Source organism: Gymnoscopelus microlampas (assembly GCF_963454915.1).
Source record: "Gymnoscopelus microlampas genome assembly, chromosome: 22".
NCBI lineage: Eukaryota > Metazoa > Chordata > Actinopteri > Myctophiformes > Myctophidae > Gymnoscopelus > Gymnoscopelus microlampas.
Genome location: NC_139959.1, coordinates 22,440,667 through 22,467,464, shown reverse-complemented (window position 1 = coordinate 22,467,464; position 26,798 = coordinate 22,440,667). Strand labels below are relative to the sequence as shown.

Below are 26,798 nucleotides of genomic sequence, written 5' to 3'. Positions count from 1 at the left end.
CTATTTGAAAATAGACGATCTACAAGCTCACAACGTGGTATGATGCGACGCGTTGTGAGCTTATAGATCTGCTATTTTCAACAACAACAAAAAACATTTTAAAAACACAAATCTTGTATGGGGGGTCCCTGGCACAACATATTTTTAGATGAGGGTCCGAGGACGAATACATATTAATTTGGGGGTACTTGACATGAAAATGTTTGAGAACTGGTTCTCAAACCAACCCCCCAAAAAACGCAACCAACTACCAATATTTTATATGCAACTTTACAGAAAAAGAAGCCCACAGTCGCTTATAATAAGCGGACATGGCAACGCTGGTCACTTCCGCCTGTTTAGTCACGTGATCAACAAATATAACGATGTCCCTAATATATATTTTTCATATTCTATTATATTATATATATTATATGTTTGATCATATATGTATATACATATTTAGAAATGTATTGTTATTTTCATAACAATAAAAAAAATCTAGTCGAAATAGTCGATCTACAAGCTCGCGTCGCGTCCGCAACCATAGACTGTGTCCGCAACGCAAGCTTGTAAATCGACTATTTTCGGTACGCGACACCGCCGTACGGCGAAGTAGTACACCGACTTCAGCTCAGCTCCCTCCCACGCAGGTCCTTGTAGGTTGATAAAAAAAACCGATTAAGTGATTATTATTCCGTTGATTCGTCAATCATCGCGACTATTTACAGCCGGTCAATTAAATGTCTCCGTGCTTGATGTCACCGCCAACAAATAATAAATGCACGGCACGTGCGTTATATGTGATCGCAGCTTATAATTCCGTTTCGTTTCGATTAAACCGTCCGTTTCTGTTCTTCCAGGACCTTGACGCATCGCTTCCTTTCAGCCAGCGTTGCCATGTCCGCTTATTATAAGCGACTCTGGGCTTGCTTTCCTGTGAAGTTGCTTGTAAATAAATATTGGTAGCGTTTTTTTGGGCTTTGTTTCTAAAGCGTAGTTACTTATTTGGGATTGTTTCTTATGTGTTTTTATGGTAAATTATGGTTGAAACCAGTGGTTCTCAAAAATCGTTCATGTCAAGGACCCCCACATTATGTATTTGTCTGCGGAGTGCGGACCCCCCATCTGGAAATATTTTGTTCCAGGGGCACCCATACCGAATTTGTGGAAATTGTGTGATTGTGAATCATGTTTCAAAAATATTCCACATTTTGCACCTTTTTCAAGATTGTTTTTGAAAATAGCAGATCTACAAGCTCACAACGCGTGGCAGCGCACTTTGAGCTAGTAGATCGGCTATTTCAACATAGCAATGTATATGTTTAAAAGGGCGAAGGAGGGGGTCGTTCTTTAGGGCTTGTTTTCATATACCTAGTTGCGTATTTCGCTCGCAAAATCTGGCAACACTGCTTTCAGCCATCATTGCACTGGGCAGGGAGGGTGGGCCCCGCACGGCGCGCTCTGAGTGTGTGTGTTTGGGTCTATTTTACACGTAAAACGGGGCCAAAAAAATGTTCCACATCCGCCTAACATCGTAGATGTCACATTTATGGTGTGGGCGAAGATCTTCTTCAGTCGGCTGGCGTCATCTATAAATCACAAAATGTCGGGAGGAGGAGGAGGAGCGGCATCTGGAGGAGATTGCATGGGCGCAGGAGCAGCAGGCGCCGGGTGCAGCAACAACTCCTCAGCCGGGTCCTCCTATGATCCTATGGCCGTAGGAGGTGGTGCCAGTGGTGGTGCAAGTGGTGGTGGTGGTGGTGGTGGTGGATGTGCTGGTGGGGTGGCCGGCAGGCTGCCCTGCCGCGTCCTGGAGCAGATCTTCTCCTATCTGGACCTGGATGATCTCATGCTGTGCTCGCTGGTGTGCTGGCACTGGAACAGCATCCTGGCCGACGAGAGCAGCGAGGTGTGGCGCAGCCTGATCGCCCGCGAGCTGAGCGACGAGGCCCTCCGATCGGACATCCTGTGCAACCTGCCTACCTACAAGAGCAAGGTACGTGGTGTTTACCAGTAGATCACTGATCAATGTTGGGGATCTAGCATTCTGTGTGACCTGCCTATCTGCAAGAGCAAGGTATGTTTACCAGTAGATCAATGTCATTAAGATCTAGCTTTCTGTGCAACCTGCCTATCTACAAGAGCAAGGTGTGTTTACCAATAGATCACTGATCAATGTCATGACAAGATCTAGCGTTCTGGTCAATGTCATTAACATCTAGTGTTTTAATCTGTGTAACTTACCTACCTGCAAGAGTAAGGTATGTTTACCAATAGATCACTGATCAATGTCATTGAGAACTAGCATTCTGTGTAACCTACCTACCTACAAGAGCAAGGTATGTGTTTACCAATAGATCACTAATCAATGTCAGAGATCTAGCATGCTGTGTAACCTGCCTATCTACAAGACCAAGGTATGTTACCAATAGATCACTGATCAATATCATTATTTAAGATCTAGCATTCTGTCTAAGTAACCTACCTGCAACAGCAAAGTATGTTTACAAGTAGATCACTGATCAATGTCACATTCAGTGTAACCTGCATCACTTAATACATAAGAGTAAAATAAGTTTTCCTCTTATGTACCCGTGTGCACAAGATGTAACAATAAAGTACCTTGAAACCTAAGAGTGTACAAATGGAAACAAAGGGTCCATTCCATTTGGTTTCATTGGTAGCTGAGAATTTGAGTGTGTACTGTGTTCTTCTGAATACAGTAGTACAATATGGTTGTCATCACCATAGAGCCATTAGAGCCAAAAGTGCCCTCCTCATTTCTCCTTACGGTTGTGTTCCTTGTTGTAAAATAGTGTGGTTTCAGGATATCTCTTCACTGTATTTCCAACAGCTCAAGTCCTTTCAGCATGCCCTGAGTTCCCATGACTGCTCACGCAACGTTTACGTGAAAAAGAACGGTTTCACCTTGCACCGCAACCCCATTGCCCAGAGCACAGATGGCGCCCGCGGTAAGATCGGCTTCTGTGAGGGGCGCCATGCTTGGGAGATATGGTGGGAAGGCCCCCTTGGCACCGTGGCAGTGATTGGCATAGCCACCAAGCGGGCAAACATGCAGTGCCAAGGCTACGTGGCCCTGTTGGGCAGCGATGACCAGAGCTGGGGCTGGAACCTCGTGGACAACAACCTGCTTCACAACGGAGAAGTCAATGGCAATTTCCCGCAGTGCAACAATGCACCGAAATATCAGGTAGGCAAGCGTGTTCCACATGTCACTTGCACTCGATATAAATGGTATATACGTATATATAACATTCTGTGGCAGATTCTGTGTTCAGAAATGCACAAGGAAGGTCGCCGGTGAAATTAAGATTTGTTTCGTCATCACTCAAATTACGCTTATGTCTGTCCATAGATTGGTGAAAGAATACGAGTGATCCTGGACATGGATGACAAGACTTTGGCCTTTGAGAGGGGCTTTGAGTTCCTGGGCGTGGCCTTCAGAGGGCTGCCCAAAGCCTGCCTCTTCCCCGCCGTTTCTGCCGTGTATGGCAACACCGAAGTCACCATGGTGTACCTGGGCAAGCCTCTGGACGGCTAGAAACAGAACAAGCTGTGCCACTGTGTCAAACTACTCAGAGCGCAGATGAATGCAGGGCCTTTGTGTTCGTTTTTATGGACCATCCCTGTTTGCACCTTGTCAAAAGGTTGTTGCTTTGTTTTGTTTTGGGGTGGGGGGGGGGGGGGCAAGTGGTTCCATGTCATGGTTTCCACAAGGAGAATGACTGTTCTCTGTGCCACAAAGAAGACAAATATTTCCATCACATCCTGAAGTGGAAACCAAAGTCATTGTTTTGGGTCTTGGGGGATCATTGGGCAGATTCTGTGAAATGGAAATGAGTCTTGTAATGTTATTTCTGTCTACATGGAAGTACCTGCTTTAGCTGCTAGACTTTTATTTTCACGACGGTAATATGATTTATACAGGATTCTGGCAAATTATACTGAACCTTTTACTTGAGGATTCATATCTGTTTGAGTAAGGCCAAATGAATTATGAACTGTGGCAAATACTTTAAAATTATGTCAATAAATCACACAGTAGTTATGATCAAAGTCTGGCCTATGTATGAAGCAATGCAAATGCTTCATCATGGTTGAACACACTACAAACGTATCACAGTGATTTTACGCCAAAATCTGTGACCTGATATTTCCATATAGGCAAACAGGACATTTTGGACCAAGTGTGGCAATGTCTGGACTGTACTTATGAGCAGAAATACTCATGCACATGCATGCATATGCAGTAGGCTTAGAGGCTGAAGCATTCCCCCCTGTTAATGTACTTGTAGAAGGAACCCAGTGGTGGAAGCTAGACCTGCATAATGTTACTGTGTGTACTTTTTAATGTGCTATTGTAGTATTATACACTATTTATTAATAGATTTTATCCATGGTACTATAGGTGGGGTCATAAAGCCGGAAATAAAGTCGACATGGTGCCAATCGTACTTGCCAGAATCAAACTAGCTTTGTGCTTGTGTCTGTTTTCGGTTTTGCATGCCTTCCAATGCTGCAAATTGCACAGATATACTGAAGTCTCAATATTAAGTGTTGCAACGTCCAAATCATAATAAGATAATTTTCTTCCGAAGCGTTTTATTTTTTTCTCTCCCAACTTTTATTTTTGCCATAATATTCACGCATAACATCATTTAGTAAGTAAACCTCTCTACATTATTTTGTATATCTTTAAGTATGCCACTTTGTAACATGTATTTTATTTCAGATAATTCAGTGTAGAGAGACAGGAGAAACAAGAGTGGTCATATTCGAACCCGGGTCTTCACACTCTCAAGGAGCATAGATCTGTGTACAAACTGGCTGAACTACCAGGCACATCTTTGCATATGAATTCAACGGATAAACAAAAAAATAAATTGCAACCAAGCTGATATACCTGAAGAAAATACCAACTAACAAAGATTTCTAAACAAGGTATTGGTGATGTGTAGAATTCCTGCATGTTAGGGAGAAAGGTCCTTCCAATGTGCTCAGACAGAGAAAATTCTATGCATTGGCTGGTATCTCTTTTTGCCCCTTACCAATAGTTAAAGAAAAATGTTTTATCAATGTAAAAGAAATGTACGTGTATATGCAGACTGTAATGTGTGTGTGTACCACTGACTGCACCATTTTCAATACCCATTATCTGAATCCACCAATTCATGGTTAAGATCCCCCAAAATACAAAATATTATAAATGGTAGATATTGTATCCATCATTATGGACATAGTGAAAATATTTTGTGGTGGGTGGTATAATGGAGCAGGCCTTGTATAGAGCCCTGGGGGATCCCAGTCATAAGTGTATATAGGGAGACATTAAAACAATCTGTTGATAGGCTCTGTATGCTACTTGACAACACAATTGCTAGAGGATTAAGCTTACTATAGTCAAGAATCAATCAGGCAATGGTGCTCAGAGGGAGACGACAGTCTAAGCAACAGCTTCGCATGAAGACTTTAGCATTGCTGATGCGTGGCAATGCAGATTTATGTAAGTCAATTTGTTTTTAAATGTGTATTGATGTACAACTACTATACTGTCTAGACAGTTGTAAAAGCTCTTGATGTCTGCTTTGGGGTGCATGTCAGGGCCCTTTCAGTATAACAAGCACATTCAGCCCCAATTCAGACCAGTAAACATTTTTAATGAAAGGGTAAGGCTATATCAGTACATGGAAAACACACTCCGACACTCAGACAGACAGACAGACAGACAGATGGCTAGCCCCTCCGGTGACCCACTTTCTTCATACATCATAGAAAATCAATAGATGAATAACAGAATCTTACTGTTCCATGCAACATTTTTAGACATCAATGTACCACAGCAGGTTAAATTGCTCCCTGAAGGCCACACAATGTCTGGAAGCACTTTGTGAGCAGTGGAGGCGAGACACCACAGGTGTCTTAAGAGAGTAAACCACTCAACATCCCATTTTAGAAAATGTCAAATGTTCAAAAGCCTATTCAGATGAAAAACACTATGAAAAGAAGAAAGTATAGTGTTAGCAAATTGCAGAAAGCTTGAGAGGGATGGATGGGTAGCACAAGACCTAGAAGAAGAAATGTATGTTGAAGGAGAGAGAATAAAGTAAAGACACATACGCATATATACTGTAAATGGTGTAATTATATAGCGCCTTTCTCCAATGTGCTTTACAATGTGAATTAGATTCACACACACACATAGCCTCGCGTAGCCAGACAATATCACACGACACACTGCGTGGATATTAGTCTGGTCCCTATCAACGGTAGATTTTCTTCCAAGGGGCGGTTACAAAAACATCCAAACGGACTCTATTGGTTAGACCTAAACCAATCAGAGCAGTGCTTCCTTGAACAAACCAATCAGAGCAGTGCTTCCTTGTACGTCATTGCTCCAAATAAGGTGATAAGCCCGCCCACATTTGGATACTGGGCCCTGGTTGGCTCCGCACAACTGCGGAGGGAGAGAATTGAAATCTCTATGGAAGGGGGCCAGACCTAATCTGCCGAGGGCTAAAGTGCATGCAATTTTGCAAAGGCAGATTCGTCTGGAACCAGGCTAACACACACACACACACACACACTCAAGGACCTGAGTCACTGCCACCTGAGCCACTGGTCTGTACAGCGATCAATCAAGCCTGGAATCAGATCAATCACTTCAAGATGAGACTGCTCTTGGCAGCGCTTCATGGCAAAGCTTTGTTGAGTCCACTATAATTCAGTGGCGCTAACACCTTGTGCAACCCCAGCTGATCCCCCTCAACAAGGACAGAAAAGGAAGAGGTGAAAGTTCTGCGCCAAATAAAAACAGCCATACAGTATATGCCACAAATGCCATACCTAGACCATTTTTTTAAAAGAAGAGAGATGTGTAAGTGTTCCGGCAGGTTGTTCCAGAAGCATGGACCCATGGTTTCCGACTGTAAATTGGATAGTCCTAAAAAAAAAAAAACATGTGAAGATCAGAAGATATTCTTGTACGGAAGCTTGTAGGGAGAAGATTCGTTCTGTACTGAAAAACATATACACAGATCTGGAATATAATCATTTTGGATTAGAGGATAGAACTGACAAGTGGTTTGGAAAATGTAGATATTCTGTTACTGTAAAGTAAAAAGATGGTTGAGGTTTGTCTGAATGCTATAAAACATTAGGCATGCTGCAACTACAACTTAAACTGCTGTCCATGGTGCTGAAAACAGGATAAAACTAAACCTTGCGTCTACTTTAGGTAAAAAAAATAAAAAAAACACGATAAAAGCGCAGTCAATTGTTTTGATTTGAATAGATAACAGTCCATATGCAGAATCATGGGGTCTTTGAAAGTGTTGACTGACTTTAGTCACAAAAGCTAGTGTAAATGATTTCTATCCCAAACAGCATCTCTACAACAGCGAAGATCTTTGGTGTAGAGGGAAAAAGGAGCAGACCTCTGGGGGACTACATTTTGTATACAACACTTTATTAATTGAATTGTTATTTTGTTTTATTTACTGTATCAGTACATTTCCATATACCGAGGCAAATTCTAAATTCTATACATTTCTTAACTGGTGTTCCTATTGGCATGTCATTATAGCTGAACATGTTATTTATTTTTTCTTATTTTCTCCACACATGAAAAAAAGACAAATCTACAAGCTTTCAGCGCATCACGATGTGGCTGTTGTGACCTTGTAGATGAGCTGTTTCACAGGTCCATGTGTGTGAGATTCTGACCTGCTCACTGGAGTGCCACAAAAACTTTGAGAACCCTGGCTTAATCTATCAACTGTGCAATAGTCCCCGGAACTCTGACCATAGTCAAGCAAACATGTGTAGGAAGAAGTAATAAGGATAATTCCTTTTAACAGGTCGTTCATGAAAGTCCTTGCGGTCTTGTTTCCAATGAGAACCTGTGAGCAATTAGGGGTTAAGAGTCTTGCTCAGGGACAAATTTCATTTCATCGACACATATGCTGGCCTGGCCTGGAATCGAACCTGGGGCAACCAGGGCCTCTGGCTCCCTAGGCAGGCTCACTAACCACTCAGCTATGGCCGCCCCATCATAAGTATCTACTGTACAGTCTCAGTCCAAAATAATATGCAAGGCCAGAAATCATCTTGATACACATTGTGTGATGTGGTGTGGTAGTGGATGAAGTTTTGTCGATATTCGTCGCATATCGCCGCCATCGGGCAGAAACCTTGTATCATAAACTAATGTCCTATTTTATATATTGTCATAAGACAGTGTCACGTAAAGGTTGCAAAAATAGCTGATCTACAAGCTCATGTTGTGAGCTTGTAGATCAGCTATTTTCTTACTTTAAAAAAATGTTGTGACTATAATAACCCAAGTGGTTAAGGCTGTGGGTTTTACAAATATTTAACCAAGTATTAATAAGAACCTGTGACTAACTTGTTTGCTCCAAGAAGGTGTTCGACAGCATCTACCGCGAAACCCTGTCGAAGATCCTGCAGTGTTATGGAATCCCTCATAAGATTGTCTCAATAATAGGGACGTTTTATGACAATGGACGTTTTATGACCATTTTGAATGCAGTATTATACTCGCAATACCACCTATTTTGACATGTCTTCAGCCTGCGACTGCAACCTGCAAGGAACAGGTTGCGACTGCAACATGTTCCTGTTCGCAGATGACTCGGCCCTGCTAGTCTCGGACAGGGACAGGCTGCAGGTTGAGAAAACTCTCAGCTCGGAACTCAACAAGATCTGCATCTGGCTCTCCGACAACAAGCTTTCATTACACCTGGGTAAAACGGAATACATCCTCTTTGGGTCCACTCCTAACCTTAGAAAGGCAGAGAGTTTCACGATGAAAGCGGGTGATGATATCATCAGAAGAAAAATACAATGTTGCTCTCTACGTACTGCGAGAGATGGCCAACCCACTTTATCATATAAAATACAGTGAAGGGTGAGATAATCATCACCAGTGATAAAACGTATCAGGTGTACACCAAGGCTGTATCCTCTCAAGTCATCGATTGGACTATGCAAAAAAATTCTGCTGAAAACCCTACAACTGCTGAAAACCCTACTTCATCATCCAAGAGTGTCACACAAGGTAGTGAAAATAACAGATCTACAAGCTCAGAACACGTTGCTATTTTCACGATTTTAAAAATGCTTTTAAAATAATAATATAAAAGAAACATTTTGGAAATACGAGGTTTCCACCCATCCGCACCTGTATGAAAACATGCATGTCATCATAAAATGGAGGCCAGATAGAATTGCGGCACACTCACAGTGACCTCACAGTGACTAATGATGACAACACATGAATAAATCAATGTGCCTGTGCAAAGCATTCTTCTCTCAACTCAACTCAACACAGCAGGAGAAACAACAATGACACAATAAGATATACAACAAATTCATGTGGCAATTGAATACAAGTTACGTAAATATGCACAGCAGAAAACAGTGAGGTGGAATCTATGGTCTTGGATTAGCTGTGCTCAAAAGCCAGAGAAAATAAATATCTTGTCTTCAATAATGATCTATGGACTGGGAAGCTCTAATTTTAAGTGGCAGGCTATTCCAGAGCCTCGGGGCAGCCGCAGCAAAGGCTCGATCACCTCTGGTCGCTTTCCTGGTCGTGAGCTCAGCCAGTAGCAGCTGGTCGGCTGACATTAGAGGTCTGGGTGGAGTGTAGTCCTCTATAAGGTCTGTGAGGAAAGGCGGGGCAAGCCCATTTCTCTCTTTAAAAGCAAACATTAAAAGCTTAAAATCAATTATACAGCTAACCGGAAGCCAATGAAGAGAGGCCAGAACAGGAGTAATGTGATCACGCTTCTTTGTACCAGTGAGGAGCCAGTAGAAACTGGATCTTACCACAGAGCAGACCTGCTTATCAAATTTGAAGTTAGCATCAAAGGTGACACCAAGCTTTTAACACAAGGGTGGATGTTGGAGCTTAGCGGGCCTAGGGTGCCAGGGGAGGGACGGACGAGTCAGGGCCAAAAAAGATCACTTCCGTCTTTCTTTCATTTAATTCCTTAATGTATTTTAGGCATTCCAGCAATGGTTGACTAGAATTTGTGTTTAAGGGCAGGTAGATCTCGACGTCATCCACAAAGCAGTGAAAGTATACATTGTGCTTCTCAATGATAGTACTAGGGGCAGAAAATATAACAAAAAGAGGATAGGGCCCAAGATCGAACCATGGGGGACCCCGCATGTAAGAGTGGCCTTGTTGGATGTGAAGTCACCTAACCATATGGGAAAACTCCTATCAGATAAGTATGAGTGAAACCACTTGAGGGTGGTGCCTGTGATGCCTACCTAATGTTCTAACCTGTGTAATAAAATTCTATGGTCGATCGGTTCTCTCAGTAATATTATGCTAAATCTCAGCTTTAGATTCTGCAAGGAAATGTAAACCAACATAAATTAGTAAGATATTCTTTCCAGGTGCAACATAATGATCTTTGAAACACCCCAATGTGCAATGAATGAGACCTGATTAATAATATTTACGGCATTGGTTCTCAAACTTTTTCATGTCAAGGACCCCCCAAATTGATATGTATTTGGCCGCGGACCCCCATCTGAAAACGTTTTGTGCCAGGGACCCCCAGAACAGAAGATGTATGTTTTTTTTTTTTTAATCAAAATTATTCAAACTTTTCTAAACATTTTCAATATTTGTCATAATTGTACAAGCTTGCAGCGTGGCACGAATTGACGCGCTGTGAGCTTGTAGTTCTGCTATTTTTTAACAGCCAACATATAAATGGATAAATAAAGTGATTAAAATTATTGTGATGCTACTTTTGCTGGGGACCCCCTGGAACCTCCCCAAGGACACTTTGAGAACCAATGATTTACAGCTTATAAGAAAACATACAAACACTACCTCTCTTACTGCATATTGTGTCCACAAGGGGGCAATGTTTGTCATGTGTATGTAAAACATGTAGTCCTGTACTTTACAATGCTAGATGCTTGTGATGATTTGGAAACCTAAAAACGTCTATTCTTACTGTATACCCCTTTACTGTTCTGATTGGTACACTATCAAGAAGCCCATTTAAATCCAATATTCTATTTTAGTTTCTGCTGTTTGTCATACAACAAATTAAAATATAAAAAATACATCCTATACTGTACTTGCCAATGAATCCATCACATTAGTCCTGAAAAATAATGACAAAATTATGATGATGATGATGATGATGATAATAATAATGCATCAGATAAGCTAGAAATAGTAAAACATAATAACTTCATAATTAATTACTACATATTCTATGTGTGTATATGCATGTAAGAATAAGGAACATATATATTTTGTTAAAGCTGCACCACAGTATGTAACTCTCCTCTTCTACCCCAGATTTGAACCCGGTTGCTGAAAGGCTTTACCATAGCCTGCCTGCTTGCTCAGGGGATAAATTGAATCTTGACCATCAGGTCAAAATTTGTGTCAGATCACCGTGTCAAGGTGAGACATGACCTTTGGCACCATCTAAATGTCTCAATAGAAGAGCAGGGAGACAAAATACAACCACCCCAATTGAATAAGTTATTAACACTAGACCATACCCGGTCAACGCATCCGTGAGGGGATATGCGCACATGATCTGGCAACCCGGGAGGCGACATTGTTTGACACGCTAATAAGAAGCTGAGATTTGATGAAATTGAAAAACGGGCTTCACAGTTAAGTTCAGATGGTAATGGTCAATGGCTGTGTGCAAAATCAGAGCAATTGGTCCAGCCACTGAGGAGAACCGGGTTGTGACACCACTACAGTGACACCACTACAGACAGGCAAACAGAGGTTACTAGAATTATAGTAGGATACTCTACCATACAGATTGGAGAAAATTACATTTTATTAATTCAAAAAAAGTTAATGCTTTAGGTATGAAAGTGAAACATATTCCATTTAATTCATGTATTCTTATTCTTATTCTTATTCTTATTACATCCGGTGGTCTTGGACTGTTTGCAAGTGCACATGCATGTGTTATTATTATGAATGTGAAGCAGGTCATTGCTGAAAAATGTGATTTAACCACTTTTTAACCCTATTTTATACTTTGTCGTATGGCAGTGTCATGCAGTGAAAATAGCCTATCTAAAAGCTCACAACGCGTCGTTCCATGACAAAAGTATAGATTATAAATCATCAACTTGATATATCATCTTCTTGGTATAACAAAACAAAACAAGACAAAACAGAATTAAATGATATGGATTATACCATGGATAATACTGCTCCAGTGCCAAATGTTTTGGTCTATACATCAGCACTTTGAGATTAATTACTTTCTCCAATGTAAACAAAGATCCACCTAACGTTCCGAATATACAAACAGATCCTGGTGTACTGTGCATCTGTCCATTTAATCAGTGATGCCTTCCTCCATTTCAAGGCTAATCTGCTTGTACGTATGTGGTGCATCCTTTTCAATTATTTCACCCCCAATTCAATTATTGGGGGTGTTTCAGCTATATGGAATGAGCTTATACCAAGGTGTCCCTTATACAATGCAATATAAACTAGTTAGTAAGTAATAAGTAGTCAAATGTTCCCGTGCGTGGCCCATAGGTCAGGAGATTAGCTCCTCTTTCTGTCGCTTCAGGCAGCTTGATGTACAAGTGCACCCCTTGGGCATGGGTCTCAGGAACTTACCCCGAATCTAACCCTTGAGTGCCAAGCAGGGAGGCATTGGGTACCCTTTGAACACGCTAACCACAAGGCCACTGATTTGATGTATTGGCCATTAATATACCTTCTTTTATTACATCAGTATTTGCAATTATGCATCGATGTGTCCACATTTCTTTTCCACAATTTATTCATTATGCCAATTAATTCCTCCCCACACACTTTTATGTCTGTTGTCACTGCTGTTGTAACCTACTGGCACACCTGGCAGTGAGGAGCCCCCATCGGGAGGACGTAGCACCTCCGTCCTACTCCTCCCACCCTACACTCCCTGCTGACAGGTGCCGTCCCAGCCCGTATAAGAGTACATGCTGTGACAAATATCACCCTCCCCGCCTGGGTTCCCTCACCCGAACACGGGGACTCCAGCGTCTCTAGTACTGCATGTCAACAGTACCAGAAGTCACACAGGGACTCTGGTACCGTGTGTCAACAGTACCAGAAGTCACACAGGGACTCTGGTACCGTGTGTCAACAGTACCAGAAGTCACACAGGGACTCTGGTACCGTGTGTCAACAGTACCAGAAGTCACACAGGGACTCTGCCGTGTGTCAACAGTACCAGAAGTCACACAGGGACTCTGGTACCACGTGTCAACAGTACCAGAAGTCACACAGGGACTCTGGTACCACGTGTCAACAGTACCAGAAGTCACACAGGGACTCTGCCGTGTGTCAACAGTACCAGAAGTCACACAGGGACTCTGGTATCACGTGTTAACAGTACCAGAAGTCACACAGGGACTCTGGTACCACGTGTCAACAGTACCAGAAGTCACACAGGGACTCTGGTACCACGTGTCAACAGTACCAGAAGTCACACAGGGACTCTGGTACCACGTGTCAACAGTACCAGAAGTCACACAGGGACTCTGGTACTGCGTGTCAACAGTACCAGAGGTTGAGAGCGTGTGTTAAAACAGGAAGGAAGCTTCAAGAGGTCACTCCTCTCAGTCACGGCACCATCACTTCCTGGTTTTAATTCCTTATTTTCATGTGTACATGGGAGGTGCCACGCGCCATGGAAGAACAAAATGCTATTTACACCATTTGAGGTTTAGCAGTGTGAATGTGTGTATGCATGGCCATATATATTATTATCATGTGTTTAAATGCAAATATCTTGAGCATTGTTGCTGGTGTTGCCAAAAGTCCTTGACTTAGTTAAGTATTTTCAATGAACATTGTCTCTGTCTGTGTGCGTTTATGAGTGGAAGTAATTCATAACTGTAGTAATTAATAACATTAAAGTGATAATAATGTGGGGGAAAAGAGCTGTCTGGAAGAATACAGTTGTGAGAACACAAGACTTATTCATTCAAGTCACTGGATGAGCAACGGGGAGAGAGAGAGAGAGAGAGAGAGAGAGAGAGAGGGAGGCATGCAGAGAGAGGCAGAGAAAGAGAGAGAAGCACAGATAGAGGGGGGGTGAGCGGTGATGGATGGGATGTTTATTTGTGATGTGAGAAATATATACACAACACAGGCACATAATCCATCACAATGTGCTCTCATGTTATCACAAGTGAGATTTTACCAATATACTCTGTTGACCAGAGTCCTTTAGCCTCCCTCTACGCCATCGGCTATTTTAGGCAAAGATATTTGTGTATTTTTTTAATGGAATACTTTATTAACAGTTTGCAACAGAGGTACGATTTTACAATGATTGCTAAAAGAATAACACAAAAAGCCTTAGGGGCTTGGTTTCCATTGCGGTCCTCTGCCACCTGATATATTTGTGTGTGTGTGTGTATGTCTGTGTGTGTGTGTGTGTGTGTGTGTGCGCGTGCGTGCGTGCGTGCGTGCGTGCGTGCGTGTGTGTGTGTGTGTTTGTGCAGCGATTCTCAACTCAACCCCTAGAGGTCCTTGGGGCGGGGGTCCTAAGCAAAATTATTTATAGTTAATCCTCACCATTGTTACAAGTAGCCTAAATACAACTAGATAACTTAAAGGGATAGTTCACCCCCAAAATGACTTATTTTCTATCGATTACACACCCCATGGAGACTTGAATTCATGGAGATTTTTTAGTTGTTGTCGCATTCCTAAGCCAATAATTTGATGAAAGGTGGCGGCTCCGGTAGGAGACTCAAAGTGTCAACTTTGAGTCTCCTACCGGAAACATTAGCATCTTTCCACCGGTCATCAAATTATTGGCTTAGGAATGCCACAAAAACAAAAAAATCTCCATGAATTCAAGGCTTCATGGGGTGTGTAATTGATAGAAAATAAGTCATTATTTGGGTGAACTATCCCTTTATTTAATGGCTATTTTGATCATTTGGCATCTGGCAATGAGAAGGTTCCCCTCGCCATGTCCCTGAGCAAAACACTTGATCCCTATAACTGAAGTAGGCTACTTACCCCTTAATAGTTAGAACTAAGTATTATAAATACATTCTAGACCAAGTGACAGACCACATCATATCAGACAATTAAAAAAAGTGTCATAGATTGGGGCACCCATAGATAGATCGGGATATCAGTGGCCTAGAGCTGCATAATGGTGAGGATAATTGAAATTGGAACGGTTGAGAATCACTAGGTAGCCTAGAGTGATAATATTGGTAGGCAGAGAGTGAAGCAGTAACGCAGGAAGGGTGTGATCGTTATAAGTGGTTTCCTCTCTAGTAAGTCGGCTCATCAAAACCCAGAAGCCAAACCCGGGGGTGTGTTCTCGTTGGCTTTTGTGGTATTGAGAGAGCGCTTCTTGCACAGCATGCAATCCTGACCGTCACACACTAACACTACACACACACACCCATCCTTCACACTAGGACCGAATGTCCGGGGCTTTGAGATGAACAGCCCGATCGAGGAGTTGGAGAGTTTCAACTTTCATCATCTACCGGTTTATGCTCACGCTAGAGTAGGCTTATGCTTTTTAGAATTGACGAGTGCGTCCATGTGACTTGCTTTCCGTTATCTACTTGACTGCCTGCTTCCGCCACTAGAATAAGCGAGAGCGAGAGAGCGAGAGAGAGAGAGAGAGAGAGAGAGAGAGAGAGAGAGAGAGAGAGAGAGAGAGAGAGAGAGAGAGAGAGACTCCGTTATCCTGACAGCTCTGCTGCAACCAGCGATATGGTCTGGCCATCGACCGCCAGTGGCTTGGGATAACCACACCAAACCACCTGAGTAAGGTAGGATGCTGTGCACGGTGCATGTGCAGGTGTGTTACGGTAGGCTATGTGCATTTATTAGCAGGCTTGTGTGTAGTCAGCCTGGTGAAAAAAAGTAAGCTGCACTTTAATAGTAAGTAGCCTTTAGCCTATAGAAGATGACTTGCGATTTGCATCATGATGGTTTCGCTCTTGAACTTGAACTCAGATAACTCTTGTCTGTCTATGTTTGTTCTGGTTGAGGAGCCTAGGTTGATTCTTTTTTGGCCGCGGACCCCCAGATGAGAAGATTTGTGTTTAAAAATGATTCAACATTTTTCAAAAATGTTCAAAAAGAGCAGATGTACAAGCTTGCAGTGCGGCGCGAAGGGACTCACTGTGAGCTTGTAGATCTGCTAGTTTTGATTGTTTTTGTTGGGACAACATTTTTCAAACATTTTCAACATTTTTCAGAAATGTTAAAAAATAGCTGTACAAGCTTGCAGCATGCGAGCTTGTAGATCTGCTATTTTTGAATAGCCAACATATAAATGGTTATGGTGGTTAAAATAATTGTAACGCTATATTAACTACTTTTGCTGGGGTTTGGGGACCCCCTGGAACCCCTCCAAGGACCCCTGGGGGTCCCCGGACCCCACTTACCAATGGCCTATGGCAAATGCACATTGATCAACTGTTTAAATGTTATAGAAACGGAAAATGTTGCGTAGGCTTATGTAGTGCTGTCTTCCATATATGTATTTGATATACTGTAAATATAAAATAGTAAAAAAAAAATAGCCTAAAGGCTTTTGGGCTTTACCTAGGCTACTATAAATAGGAATAATTCTGAATAGGGGTACTTTGATGATGTAGGCTACTTTGAAGTACATAGGCCTATTAAGTCTCAGAAAAAGCACTTAATCAGACATGTTAAATAACACATTAGCTGTAATTACACATTAATGATTGAATTGGTGTTAGTCTATCCTACCGGGAGTTATAGGGCCATAAGAGGTACAGAATGAAGACTATTAGGCATAGGCCTATTAAAATATAGATTCCACATGGGCATTAGCCTACAGAAAACCAATAGACTACCTTTGTTATCATAATGGCAAATAATATTTAGCAGCCTATCTCCTCTCTTAATTTATTAGAGAGGTTGTAGGGCACATTTTTTATTATTATTATTGTTATTATTATATAAATTGTTTTACATTCCCTCATCCCCACTGGACTTCCATGCCTGGTGTGCTTGCATCAATTGATGTCATCAGTAGGCCTATTCAAAATTACTTTGTGACACTGGCTTTGTAGAAAAACTGGCCTTTTACACATAAGATTTCATTTTTGACCTATCAACGTATAGGGCCTATAATGAAAGTGAAGGGTAGCCTATGATAATAATCAGAAGAAGAATGATGATAATGATGAATGTTCAGAATTGACACCATGATGGAAGTGGAAGGGGTTTTATAAGAAACATGTTAAGTCCATGACAATAGCAAAACCAAGGGGTTCAGCCTGAGAATCCCGGGGCCAACTGGGCCCCACCCGCCACGTGTCTGGCCCGGGTTCCACTGCCACCAGCTCTAGTCTTTGTTATGGCTATGCCCGGCTTTAAACAATGGCCCTTGGGCCTTAGATGACTGAAAAGTCTAGTTTCATAATTCAAAAAACACCTAGTCAAATATCTGATCCTGTTTGATATTTTGTGTCACTATTGGCTGTGCTTTTAGTAGTGATATCCATCTGAATGTGACCCTCCAAAACGTTTAGAGTACGCCAGGGACGTGCTGGCCACTGGGAAATGTGGGACAATTCCAGAAAGGCCTCTCCATTCCAGGCCAACCAGGCCGGCCGTTTAAAAAAAAACATGACAAAAATATGACAACTTGAGTCACTAGGCCTTAAGATAATGACTAGTTTTCATTAATGTCCACACAACACAAAGTTGAAAGTAGATAATGTATTTGTCCCCCATGGGGAAATATTAGTCAAAAGTTTAATTAAATGTCACATTTGTTACATGTGCACTGACCACTGATAGCTTGGTTGACGTGGTGAACAATTATGTTATGATTAGGATTAAGGTAATTAATGCGCTGTGGAATCAGACCCTTACTTTATTGCCTTTTTTTCCTTCATTAGTAGCAGCTTATTTAAATGTAAATCTTAGTGCAAATTCAGTCTGTTAATTATCTTTATAGTTTGAATTAAAATGTAACTGTTACGTTAACTAAAGTACTGTTGTGGCAGTAGAAGTTCGATACATCACTGTGTCATGTAGTTTAGCCATTAAACTTCTGGTTAGAATGACAGTTCATATTAATGATGGCCATTCATTTGTATTGGCACTGACGCTATTAATAAATGTTGTCAGTGGTGCTTGAATGGATTAAACACTGAATCCCCGAAATGCACTCAAGTAAAAAGATACATTTTCCGTGTCCTCCTACTCGGGGACAAATAGCTGTTGTCAATTCTGCTTTAACAGCCTCTCTATTTCCTTTCCCTTTTGGACAGCGAGGATGTTAAGATGCCAGTCCACGGGCTCACCCTGATATGCCTCTTACCCGTGTGCAGCATCCTGATGCCCGCCTCCGGTCTACCACAGCACAACCTCTGCCAGCTGGTGAGGTCTCTTTAATCCACCAAGTTAGACAGCTCTTCTTCTTTTCTCCCAGATGCTGTGATAGTGTCAATAAGAATGTTGTAATTTTACAGCGTGGTTCTGCTGCAGGAGGTTAGCCGTCTAGGAAACTAACACAGAGACAGATGGATATGTCTATGTGTTTGTTTCGGAGCTAATCTCACAAACCGCTGGACTAGTCGGGGTACCCATAATTCCGACGACCCGGACTAGTCAGAAGAAAATTTTGTGTATACACTGCCAGAGGCACATTGTAGCCACACAGATACATTTCTTATACATGGAAGAGTTAATATTCCATTCCCTATTGTATTTTTTTTGTAATTATTCCAGTTGTTTATGTTTCAAAAAGCAGAAAGGGGGACAGTGAAGGAGAGGAACAGAGAGAAGGCACTGGCACAGTTTGATCCTAGGCCTGTACGATCTCCGTAGATCTCCGATATCCAAGTCACATCTGATGTTAAACCGTTTTAAGTATATTTGAGTAATCTTTATGATAATTACTCTTTTATTTTCTTTGGTAGGAACAGAGAATTTGTTTAAGGTTTTATTATCACTTGATTGATATTTACAACAACAGAATCATATTACATTCTTCTCATGTACATGTACATCTTGTCTTGTTTCTGTAAAAAAAAAAACAGCATTATAGCATGATTGATGGTGGCATCAATACATATTATAGTTTGTTACACGGCTTGGTTCAATGCTTGATTCTGATTGGTGTGTGTTCAGCTGTGTGTTATTTCTGAATAATGACCGAGCTCAATAACAGACAGCTGTCTAATCAAGCACCTTTGCGCTGCTTGATTTTGAGCTGTATCCAACATGACAGCCATGTAAACAAACACACAATGTCATGTACAGCTAAACATTGCTCTCAAGAGTGTTTTTGAAAACATTTGAAGCGAGAAATAGACGATGCAGTAACCGAAAATGTATTCTATTTGATCAACACTTCCTAGTTTTCCGAGCCGACCGTGTCCGCTCAGTGCAACACTTATGGAATACTTTCATTACCGTAAGCAAGGAAATACTTTGTTTTGTTGTTACTTTTGGGTCAATTTATACATTTATTTATTAAGTAGCCGTGTAATAAGTGGGATAATTGACGGCCAGTGACGGCCAATTGACGGCCAATTGACGGCCTAATCACTCTGTCGGGTTGTATTTCTCAACAATGACCGGTTGGCCGTCAATTATCCCTTACATTTTCACAGTTTCTGCCATATTGTACATAAACAGGCCATTTTCCTTTTAATGGCTTTATTTATCCAAAATCATTAATATGTTACTGAATTTATTTGAATAAGTGATATGATTCAATGTTTACTAAACATCATTGCGCAGTTTCTAAGTCATGGACGTTTGAATTTTATTCGTAAATCAATCTTTTCACTACGGACTATGTTCAGCTAGACTTTTCAAGTTAATCTGCACCATAAAATGCATTAAAATGCAACAATAATTTAATTGAAAAGTTCTATTGTGGTTATAAAAAGTGAAGGAACTACAGCCCAGTGAGTGATTACACATGTCTTAATAGCTACAGTATGCCTCCACCAGTGACAGCCTTGTTTCAGGGTTGTCTGTCCATCCGTCGTTGCTGAGATATTGCGTTCACGATGTTGGAAGTGAGGGAGGGAGGGACAGATGTCCGTCCATCTGGCACAAGTGGCCACTTGGACTCAAGGATGAACTGATTAGAAGTTCAAAGGTCAAGGTCACTGACCTCACAAAACACGTTCATTCAATTTCTTCCAAGTCGCCGTCTTTACAGCCACGGATGTAAATGGCATCTGAACTGGTGGTTGGAGGCATACAACCGCGATGTGGTATTTCTAGTTTTATCTGCTAATTGAAGACCAGTTCTTGTAAGTTGATCAAAGAATACTGCATTATTTTATGTTTGATCAGTTCTGTTGTTGGGACAGAACAGTTTCTTCAATCATAAAGTTGATTGGTGAAAACTTTCTTTCTTCGACCATTGCAAAATCAATAATCCAATTGAACAGGCCATTGCATGCATAATCTCTCAAGACAGATTCAGCTGAAACACTTTTTTTCAGCAGAACTGGATGCATTAGTTTGTGGCGAGGGAGCACAGTTTTAACCACAGTTGCTAAGATAAAATCAAAGCTGAGCTGCAAACAAACAAACTTCTAATAAGATAAGGGTATGTCTCACATACACGCAAGGCGCACGCACACACATACTGTATGCATACATACATTGAAACTATGTTGTCTATTTTAATTGCAGATCCAAAGAACTGCTCTTTGCAATCATGGCATGCTGTCCTCTGTACCCTCGGACCTTCCAGTCAACATAGAGGATCTACAGCTAAACCATAACTCTATCAAGACGTTACCAGAACATTCTCTCATCCACTACCACTCTTTAGAAACCCTGAGCTTGGCTGGCAATCACTTGGAGACGTTAGAATCAGGTGCCTTTCATGGTTCTACACAAATAGAGTGTCTTAATCTAGCCGAGAACAGTCTTCACGTTGGATACCAGGAGACCGGCGATACCCTGCTGAGACTGCCGCGGCTCAGGGTTCTGGATCTCTCTCAGAATGAGCTCGACGACAACATGGCGTCGGTTCTCCTCCAGAACCTGACGTCCTTGGAGTACCTCAACCTCTCCAGAAATGTCCTGCTGAGGCTGGACGAGAGCTCGTTCCAGGGCCTCCACCAGCTCAAAGAACTGGACCTGCAGGGGAACATGCTGTTTGAGATCGACCACGCCTTTGACAGCGTGCCTCGGCTACAGCGGCTCAACCTGGCCTACAACTACCTGCCGTGCCTGATGGACTTTGACATGACACAGCTGGTGGTCCTGAACGCCAGCCACAACTCCATCGAGTGGTTCATCGCCAGGCAGGACCTGGCGGACACGTTCCGCTTAGAGACGCTGGACCTGACTGACAACAAGCTCATCTTCTTCCCTTTCCTGCCCAGCCGGAGTCGCCTGCGAAACCTCCACTTGTCCCACAATAGCATCCGCTTTTACGAGCACCTGGCGGACAATGGCACCTACTCGAACTGGACCACGAGCGTCAATTACTACAACCTGAGGGGCAACGTGAGCAACGTGACGGCCGACCTGTGGGACGACGGCCTCACCGGTGACATATCCTCTCTGGACGTTCTGGATCTGAGCGTGAACCAAATAGACTACTTCCCCGGAGGGTTCCTCAGCAAAATGCCAGCACTGTCCAGACTACGGATGTATTCTAACTGTTTGGAAGCCCTGCATCTGACTTTGGGCGAGTTTTCCGACAGCTTGTATGAGTTGGACGTAAGCAACAATAGGCTGCAAGAGATTGTAGCCGACCAAAGTGCAATCGGAGTGCTCGGGAATCTGACATACCTGAACCTTAGCCTGAACGATCTAAGGTTGTTACCCTCCAGAGTGTTTTCATCTCTACCAAGCCTTCGATCAGTGGATCTCAGCTACAACCCTGAACTTGGTGTTTGTCCAGACGAAGATAGTGGAAGTAATACCTCAGATTGTGTTGTCTGGAAAGACGTCAGCTCCTTAAGACAGCTGTACCTTAAAGGATGCGGCTTGGAGAGGCTGTCGTCGTCTGCGTTCACAGGGATGTCGTTAACTCACTTGGATCTGTCCGACAACACTGGACTCGACATCAAATCTCAGTCAATACAAATTCTCAGTAGGACTTTACAGCATCTTGGCTTAGGAAATACAGACACACAACTGTTTGACTTCTCCCCATTCCATAGGTTGAAGTATTTAAATCTTTCTAATAACTCTCTTACTCATTTCCCTCCCTCCCTGTTAAATACTGACCTTCAAGTGCTGGACTTGAGGGATAACAAACTCTCCACTATTCCCTCAGGTCATGCTAACATATTAGCTCCAAAACTTACGATGGTTTTCCTTACTGGTAACCTGTTCAACTGTTGTCAGATGGAATGGAACAAGACATTTGAAAGGACAGAGACAATCAATTTGGTTGACATTTCAAATATTCTGTGTGAGGATCTCTTCAAAAGAACACACAGGGTAGTGGAACGTTTACCGCCACTTTCATGTGGGCATGAGGAGGGTGAATCAATTATCTGGTACTTTCTACTCGTTGTACCCATTTTTTTGTGTTTTCTGGGCATTTCAGTAATTTTCTGTCTGACCTTTAAGCCCAAACTGCTACGAAAAACCATCAAAAAGAAATGTTTTAAGCCCACACCATACTAATAAATACAAATAGAAGATGCTTTGTGAATACCATGTAGAAATTATTTTTAAGTTGCAAGTAAAAAGAAGAAAATGTATTGTAAAGCTGTCTTAAGTCCATAATTGTTTTTTTCCGGCCCTCAATCACTGTTAAAGTCTCAAAGGGAACACACGCACGCACGCACGCACGCACTCACACAGGCGTGCAATCGATGCTGAATTATCAATATCCAAATGCGAAACTAACCAAGAACCATGAATTTAGTCTCTAGTAAAGTGATAGTGATAGCAGGATTACTAACAAATGACACACAATATAATACTTATCAAAGTCATAATCATAATAAAACTGATCTGACGTAGATCAGTTTATGTATTGTTGTGCATTGTGATGCAAAGTGTGGTTCTAACCAAACCTTACGCTCTGATGTGAAAATGTGACTCCACTCTTCGATTGTCTTGTGGGACATTATGTGTGGGAGTGTGCGTGCATGTGCGCGTGCACGTGTGCGTGTTGGCCCCATGGTTTGGGTGTGTGCACACACATATATGCAGAAGTTGTGTGATGCAAGTTGCTATAAGCAGCAGAGGAAACTTGAAATTTCCTGTTTTGCAGTAACTGCCCAGTTCTGTATCTCAGAGAGGAGGGGTTTGCGGTTTCCTTCTCACCGGTGAGAAACAGCTGCAACATGGGCGCATTGTCAATCCTCAACTTGAAGTCCCACTGAGTCAATACCTATGGGTATGGAGCGGTTCATTAAGGCTAGCTTACCAAACAAACCTGGCATTCTGCACTTGCTTACGACAGTGGTTGTGTGGCTCAAACTTTTCCATGTCAAGGACCCCCATTTATTATGAAAAAAATAATATAAATTATATATTTTTTAATAGCAGATCTACAGGCTCACAACGTGCCACATCGCAGTGCGTTGTGAGCTTGTAGATCACAATATATATAGGGTTACAGTATATATAGGGTTAAAGTTGTTAAACTGATTTTGACGCTTTATTAACTAATTTAGCTGGGGACCCCCTGGAATCCCCTCAAGGACCCCTAGGGGTCCCCAGACCCCACCTTTAGAATCAGTGATGCGCCACCAAAAGTTAAGCCAAAATCAACTTATCAAACATCATTGTACATCATGTGCTTTGTGAGAACATAAGAGGCCTGCATAGTCACTTCACTTGCTAAAGTACTGTACAGGTTGGAATCATGAGGATGCCAGTTTGAGAAAGAGGGATAAAGGATAAACCTTCATCGATCCCCATGGGAATATTCAGGCGTTAATAGCGGAAGAATTTCCCCACTGAGGTTGCACTGACTTGACGGATCCCTGCGTGAAGCTATGCCTGCTGGCTTGCTCTGAGTGCACAGACCTAAACCAAGGTAACCATAATACCGCTGTGGTGATGCTTTGGTGACGGTGGTGCTCTGGCGGTGGTGGTTGGAACAGAGAGAGAAAGATAAACCGGAGAGGAGCCTCGCTGAAGCTTGGAGCCACAGCTACAGTGCAATCGCATTCTTGCCATTGTAAATAAGGTTTTACACAGTGATTTGTTATGCCTGGCCAGAGTTATGAGCATGTCGGTAAGTAGGTATACCATAGGCTGTGTCCAGATGTATTGATTAGCAGTGAGGTTGAGATAGAATGATGCAGTCAAACTTTCACATAAGTCAAATATCTATTATCTAGCACAGGGGTTACCAAACTTTCCAAGCCAAGGACCCCCAAATAGCCATAGCCTCTGGCTGCGGCCCCCTATTGTGAAACGCATTGTGAGCTTGCAGATCTATTATTTTAGAAATCTTGACACAACAGAAAGAGAACCTCACAAAATGTCCATTGAACTCAACACGGATGAGGGCTGCCATGTAGTGAGGTGCTTCTTGATAATGGTTTTAGATTGATTTAGATTTAGGTTTATTTCGATCCTCATCAACAGAATCATAAAACATTACTAATCTAACATTGTACACAAAAAAAGTGTTATGGTCAACCCAAGCTATGCACCTTTAACACAATCACCGCCAAAGGGGAGAATTCTCCCCTTTTCAGTCAATGGTGTTTACCGCCAAAGGGGAGAATTCTGCCCTTTTTTATTTTTTTTAAATTTTGGTTTTGAATTTCTAAAACGTTTCTCTAATTTTTTGAGTATTACATTTTTTTAATACTTTAACGAATTAGGAGATACATTTTTTTTTTTAATCCATTCACTTCAATGTTAAAAAATACACAAATAATTCACATTTTTTCTATTAAAAAATGATAAAAAAAACTCTGGCAGTGGGTGAGTACATTATGAATAAACTCTGGCAGTCAATATTAAGAAGACTGAAAAAAAAAAACTTTTTTATGTATGTTCAATAACATGTCTTTCTCCAAGTATAGGAGTATTATTCTCATCTGATCAATTAAATCCATCAACATCATTAAAGCCGTGGGAAATGCACACTTTCAACACCAATAAAGATGTTTTTGAATAGAGCTGAACATAGCAATTCTATGCATGAATGAAACCTGTCTTTCATAGCAGTAAATTCCCTAACTATCGATTATTTTCTTAGCGATTATTCTATCAACAATGTTTTTGATTAATCGAATAATCCAGTGGGGGTGTTTTTATTATTAGTTTCTTTTTGTATAAATCAGTGAGTCTATTAACCACTAGTAAGCCCTATTTTATACTTCGTTGCACAATGGTGCCATGCAAAAATATTGACAAATTGTGAAAATAACTGATCTACAAGCTCACAGTTGGTAGCTTTTAGATCCAGTACTTTCACTATTTGTAAAGGTTTTTGAAATGTTTTGAAACAGTTTGCAAAGCAAAGCAAAGCAAAGTTTGTTGTTTACCCAGGGTGTCGGACTAAGTACGAAACTTGTTTCCAGCCGGACCCTGCATGGAAGCCTTGCTCAAGGGCTATTCAGCGGTGATTCATGATTGATGTGATGAATTGGGGAATCGAACTAGGGACCTTCCGGTATCAAGGCCGCCCCTCTAACCACTAGGCCACCGCTGCCAAACAATGCCTACAATGACATGCCCAAAATAGGAATCGATTACTAATCAATTATTTTATTGTATTGTGGATTCTTTTTAATAATCTATTAAAAGCCATCAGTTTCATTTATTGTCGAGTGTTTGAGTAATAATTCTAGTAGGATGTGGAACGTTAAAACAGTGAGGATGTGGAGGCTATTTCTGTCATGCACCCCAGTGAGATATATTGTGTTAAGGTTGATATTTTTGGGAAGGAACTGCACAGGGCCCCTTCATGCCATGTGAGGCTGAGTAACAGGCAGCTTCTTAGGACATTAACAGGCAATTTTCTTAGGAAGTCAACAGGCTGCACGCGGAGCCCCACTTCCACTTAACCCCTTCCGCTCACACCATGGCCTGGAGTGTGACACAGATGCCGAGATGATGGCTTGGCAACAACATTTCTTTCTGTGGCTTTTATTCATTGAACACATTGGGTTGGGTTCTGCATTTCAACAGTAACCTAATAATACATTGTTGTACAATGTTGTGGCACAACAAAAATATTGTTAACCTAAGCCAAAAAAAAGTATCAAAAAGTGATATTCTAATTTGTCGTCTAAGTTAGGTTAACTTTACTAGACAGACAGTCACTCTCTTTATTTTATCAATTCCAGTTCCGACAAAAAAAAGGTCAAATGTTTAGATAAAAATATATTTTTAAGCGTTGACTGAAGTAAATTGTATTTACTATTACTGTGTATATTAGTACTAACTGAAATAGAGCCAATGGCAAAACTTGTACTTGTACTAAATTAACCAAACACAATTGTCCCTGGAGTAATTTTACAGAAATAATTGCCAACTTTAAGAAATAATGTGTCATTCCATGACAATACAATGGAAAGCAGTAGCAGTTAAAGCTTGGTGTACCCTTTATTCATAGGAGAAATACTGGACCCTTAAATGATTAGGATTTTATACATTTTCTGATTCCATCATTTGTATGACCCACCCGTTCCCCAGTAATTGGGATTTTCTTTCCTATATTTGGAACCTAATTTCGATACCCCAACCATATTAATCAGTCAATGCAATTATGTGGTTCAGTTAAATGACACTATGCCAAAGTTATCCTCTGCCAGTTATATTTAGACATTTT

At 41.6% G+C, this 26,798-nt stretch overlaps 2 protein-coding genes across 3 annotated transcripts; both read left to right on the top strand.

Moving 5' to 3' along the window:
- Positions 1 to 1,411: 1,411 nt before the first annotated feature.
- On the top strand, positions 1,412 to 5,188 carry fbxo45 (F-box protein 45). The gene is made up of 3 exons (XM_084049273.1): positions 1,412 to 1,978; positions 2,837 to 3,193; positions 3,359 to 5,188. Exons 1-3 carry the CDS (start codon positions 1,532 to 1,534, stop codon positions 3,542 to 3,544), a joined length of 990 nt encoding a protein of 329 aa, XP_083905399.1. The 5' UTR covers positions 1,412 to 1,531; the 3' UTR covers positions 3,545 to 5,188.
- Positions 5,189 to 15,455: 10,267 nt separating this feature from the next.
- On the top strand, positions 15,456 to 23,874 carry nrros (negative regulator of reactive oxygen species). Of its 2 annotated transcripts, none has more exons than XM_084049252.1 (3): positions 15,456 to 15,835; positions 18,328 to 18,436; positions 20,717 to 23,874. In XM_084049252.1, exons 2-3 carry the CDS (start codon positions 18,341 to 18,343, stop codon positions 22,673 to 22,675), a joined length of 2,055 nt encoding a protein of 684 aa, XP_083905378.1. In that variant the 5' UTR covers positions 15,456 to 15,835; positions 18,328 to 18,340; the 3' UTR covers positions 22,676 to 23,874. The 2 variants fall into 2 exon arrangements, with proteins under 2 accessions (XP_083905378.1, XP_083905377.1); XM_084049251.1 differs by having other exon boundaries at positions 15,456 to 15,840.
- Positions 23,875 to 26,798: the final 2,924 nt, after the last annotated feature.

Coding starts and splice junctions, on each gene's coding strand:
- fbxo45 (XM_084049273.1), top strand. CDS start 1,532: ATGGTGTGGGCGAAGATCTTCTTCAGTCGGCTGGCGTCATCTATAAAT. Junction 1,979..2,836: donor TGCCTACCTACAAGAGCAAG/GTACGTGGTGTT, acceptor TATTTCCAACAG/CTCAAGTCCTTTCAGCATGC. Junction 3,194..3,358: donor ACAATGCACCGAAATATCAG/GTAGGCAAGCGT, acceptor GTCTGTCCATAG/ATTGGTGAAAGAATACGAGT.
- nrros (XM_084049252.1), top strand. CDS start 18,341: ATGCCAGTCCACGGGCTCACCCTGATATGCCTCTTACCCGTGTGCAGC. Junction 18,437..20,716: donor AGCACAACCTCTGCCAGCTG/GTGAGGTCTCTT, acceptor TTTTAATTGCAG/ATCCAAAGAACTGCTCTTTG.